The sequence below is a fragment of the Belonocnema kinseyi genome, chromosome 5, assembly GCF_010883055.1.
Source record: "Belonocnema kinseyi isolate 2016_QV_RU_SX_M_011 chromosome 5, B_treatae_v1, whole genome shotgun sequence".
NCBI classification, from domain to species: Eukaryota; Metazoa; Arthropoda; class Insecta; order Hymenoptera; family Cynipidae; genus Belonocnema; species Belonocnema kinseyi.
In genome coordinates, this window is record NC_046661.1 from 37,736,319 (window position 1) to 37,739,879 (window position 3,561).

Genomic DNA, 3,561 nt, shown 5'->3' on the forward strand with positions numbered 1-3,561 from the left:
AAAGCTTTCCGATAATCAATCCAGGCCATCGATAGGTCACGCTGGTAGAATGCTGCATCTTTGCAGACACATCTATCGATGAGCAGGTTCTCCCGACATCTATATAAATACCGTCTACAAGAACCCGCATCATGTGCTCGCACTATACGCGCACGCCGTGCGATGCTTCTGTCACGCATATGAGGATGCATCCGCGTCATCGTTTGCTTGCATCTGGGAACGGAGGGACTCATGTAAAAAAACGTCTTCGAAATGTGAAAGATAAGGAGACTCACACCGAAAAGCACTTCAAATTGTTTTAGGCGAAGAGATTAACACAAAAATCTCCCCAAAATAATGGAGGCAAATGGACTAATCAAAAACCACCTGGAAATATAACAGGCCAGCAGAACAGTCCACCAAAATAGCTTATTATTTTATTATTAACTATTGTTTTCCTACAATGACACCATATTAAAAATTTAATATTGAAAATAACTAAATCGTTCTTAAGATAGATAAAAGTGCACATAAAATAAAACATTCGTTACACGTAGTCGGGAAATTCATCTTGATCAAGTATTAGAACCACTGAGCCTATACAGTACGCCCATCAGCGCCGTAGCTAGTTGACGCGAGGCACCCACGCTCATATAACCTTATACAACTCAACCAATACTTTCTATCTCATATTCGTTTTGGGATACTTTTTAAGAGAAAAAATCCAGCTTTCTTCTAGAATAATTAAACTAAAGAAAAATAAAAAATGCTGATTTTGGGGAAAAACTCAAAAACGTTTTTTAAATGAAAAGCCAACGTGATATAATGTTTTCATTATTTATTGATTATTTTTATTGTAAACCTCATTAAAATAGCTTTTTTCAAACCGGCATGAAAAATGTAATTTGATAAATTCCTTATGAGTTGTGCACAATTGAATGTTAGCGTTCGGGATGAATCATCGAGAATTCGGGCACCTGTATCATGGCAACCCGTTGTACCAGGTGTTCCCCCTTTACAGAATTTAAAGAGGTCCACTAAGCACGGCCACAATTACTGGGATACTAGAAAAGCCTTGTTGTTCCAGCAATCAGATCATAGAACGATAGCTGAGGGTAAGTTGTCCAAATTTTATTTCAGTAATTATTTTTTAACAATGATTTATTTGTATAAAATCCATATAGAAAAAACCAATCAGTATGTATAACAGAGTAGTGCTCACGATTTTGCATTCATCAATACAACGTCACCTCAAACATAATCTCAGAAACATGTGATTGTTTAACACCAAGTTTCGTAATTGTGTTTAAGCACAAGTATAAGGTAATTAATTAGTAAAGAAAACGTTGATTTTCCTTTCCAATTGCTGAACAAATTTTTTTAAAATAATTTCAGTCGCTCCGCAAAGACTGTGTGGAAACCACAAGATTACTCGGGCATGAACAAATTTTAAATCGCGATCACTGGGCCATCAGTGCATTTTGCCTTTTTATGTATTATAAATTGAAACCAGCATGATGTATTTTGTAAACCACATTTTTATAGTATTCTAGGAAGTTTCATGTTTTAATAAGTATCACCACTTTAAAATTATCCTTCCTAACATAAATTTCTCAACATTTTAATTCACTTGTTTTCTACATAACAGATATACATATATAAAATTAACTTACCCCATATTACAAGAATTTTGCATGTCTTATTTTATCCGCCTTCTTTTACTCCAAAAGCATATTTGCATTTTAAATATCACTGTTCTTTCTGTCACAAACTCACAATGCCAAAAGTTTCATATAATCGCTGAAAATATACTGCATTAATCGATTAATGCCATGACTAGATTATCCCTACTCTCTTCGTTCTGCCTTCATTCACCATGATTACAACACATGCGCGGTTCACTCCGGTGCGCCAGCTACAGCTGCGCATCAAAGTTCAATAACTGTATGGAAGTTTTACCATAATGATGTATGGAAATGTCGAAGGGTTTTAAAAATCTTCAAACAACCACCGACAAATTCATATTCTAGTATGGGATATTCAAAAGAAATAAAAAATTTACAATTATTTCTTAATATATAAATTTTCCAAATGTACATAGTTTAATCATTCGTTTTTACGTTACCTTAATCAGTGCAATGTCATTGTATACTTCATTCAATTTATAATCGGAATGCAAAACCTGTTTATCTACTGAGTAACCGTATGTATTTACTTTCTCTTGGATGCGAGTAATGTCATCTAATCCTACTAAAACCTTCAAATCCTTGCCGCTCCTGTGAAATAAATTTATTATATAAATAATCGATGTTTCATCTCGAATATTTTTGAAAGATACAAGTCTTAATATGAATTACAGTAATAAGAAGTTTTAAAAATCTGCAATTTCTAATATTATACTAAATTACTCACTGCCATTTGAGTGCCTTCGCTGTTGTCAGAATCCAGCGGCTCGAAACTATTACCCCAATACTATATGGACACAAGTGTTCAAATGAAATGTCTGCAAATATCACGGCCTAAAATTCCAAATAAAAATCCAAATAATTTCCTATCTTGCGTAAATAAACTTAAAAAACGTCATTGATCCCATCTATTTGCTATAAATTAATATTTGTCATTCGGTGAATTATTTTAGAATTGCCTCACATATGTATTCTATTATAATAACATAAAATAAAATACTTGCCAGAAAATGTACGGAATCAATCACTTTTTTCTAATTATTATTTCTTGCTTTATTGTTCTCACCATGAAGGGTGCTTCCAGGATGTTTGCCCGCCGTTCTTCTAACAATCGATTGGAGTTAGAATTGTAATAATCCGAAACCGGGACGACGTACTCATCTTCAAAATAATATTCATTAGGGTTTAATAGTAATAAATGCAATAATTCTCACAATTTTAAGAATAAATATAAAATATATATAACTTTTTCATCTGGGATCAAAAGAGATCTAAAAGTGATGTTTAAAATGTCCGCTTTTGAATCACGTGAACGAAAATAATCTTATAAAATAAGAAAATACAATGAATCAGAACACCCTCTAGTAAAGGAAAATACCAGCTGAATCAATATCTATATTTCACTGTCGAAAACGCATCCGTGTATCATTAAAAACAACCAAAAAATTTCTAAACATTATTCGGAAAGGAGTTTAAAATAAGTCTCAAAAGTTTCATATTTTTTAAATTTTCGTATATATTTTTTCAATCCAGAGCCCTAAGTCAAAAATTAATGTTAAGACATTATTTAGTGACAAAGACTACGGGAAGTTAAATGTGATTCGTACAATATTAAATTTTTATTATACCTTTAATTACATTTTAATTACATCATTACGTTATTATTGTTATTGCAATATATATAATATTATAACTCTAAAGGTGTTCGCACAAGAAAATACGTGTGCAGTATCCTGCAAATGGCTCACTCACGAGCCGTCCGTGAACACACATACACACACAGAGCGCCAACCAATCGCGTGCAATCTGCCGCGCTAGTGCGGTGCGAGCTGGCTACGTACCGTTCACCTATCGGACCACCGCTCGAGAAACAGAAGTTTGCAACGCTGCCAATTTT

At 33.4% G+C, this 3,561-nt stretch overlaps 1 protein-coding gene across 2 annotated transcripts in view; it reads right to left on the reverse strand.

Annotated features, from left to right (window-relative positions):
- Nucleotides 1–3,561, reverse strand: part of LOC117173448 (chymotrypsin-1-like) — a 62,602-nt gene that overhangs the window by 31,543 nt on the left and 27,498 nt on the right. For both annotated transcript variants that reach the window (XM_033362024.1, XM_033362023.1), the window contains exons 2-4: nucleotides 2,731–2,825; nucleotides 2,392–2,498; nucleotides 2,105–2,255 (exon numbers count right to left, since the gene is read on the reverse strand). In XM_033362024.1, coding sequence (XP_033217915.1) covers nucleotides 2,105–2,255; nucleotides 2,392–2,498; nucleotides 2,731–2,825 — 353 coding nt within the window. The remainder of the gene's footprint in view (nucleotides 1–2,104; nucleotides 2,256–2,391; nucleotides 2,499–2,730; nucleotides 2,826–3,561) is intronic.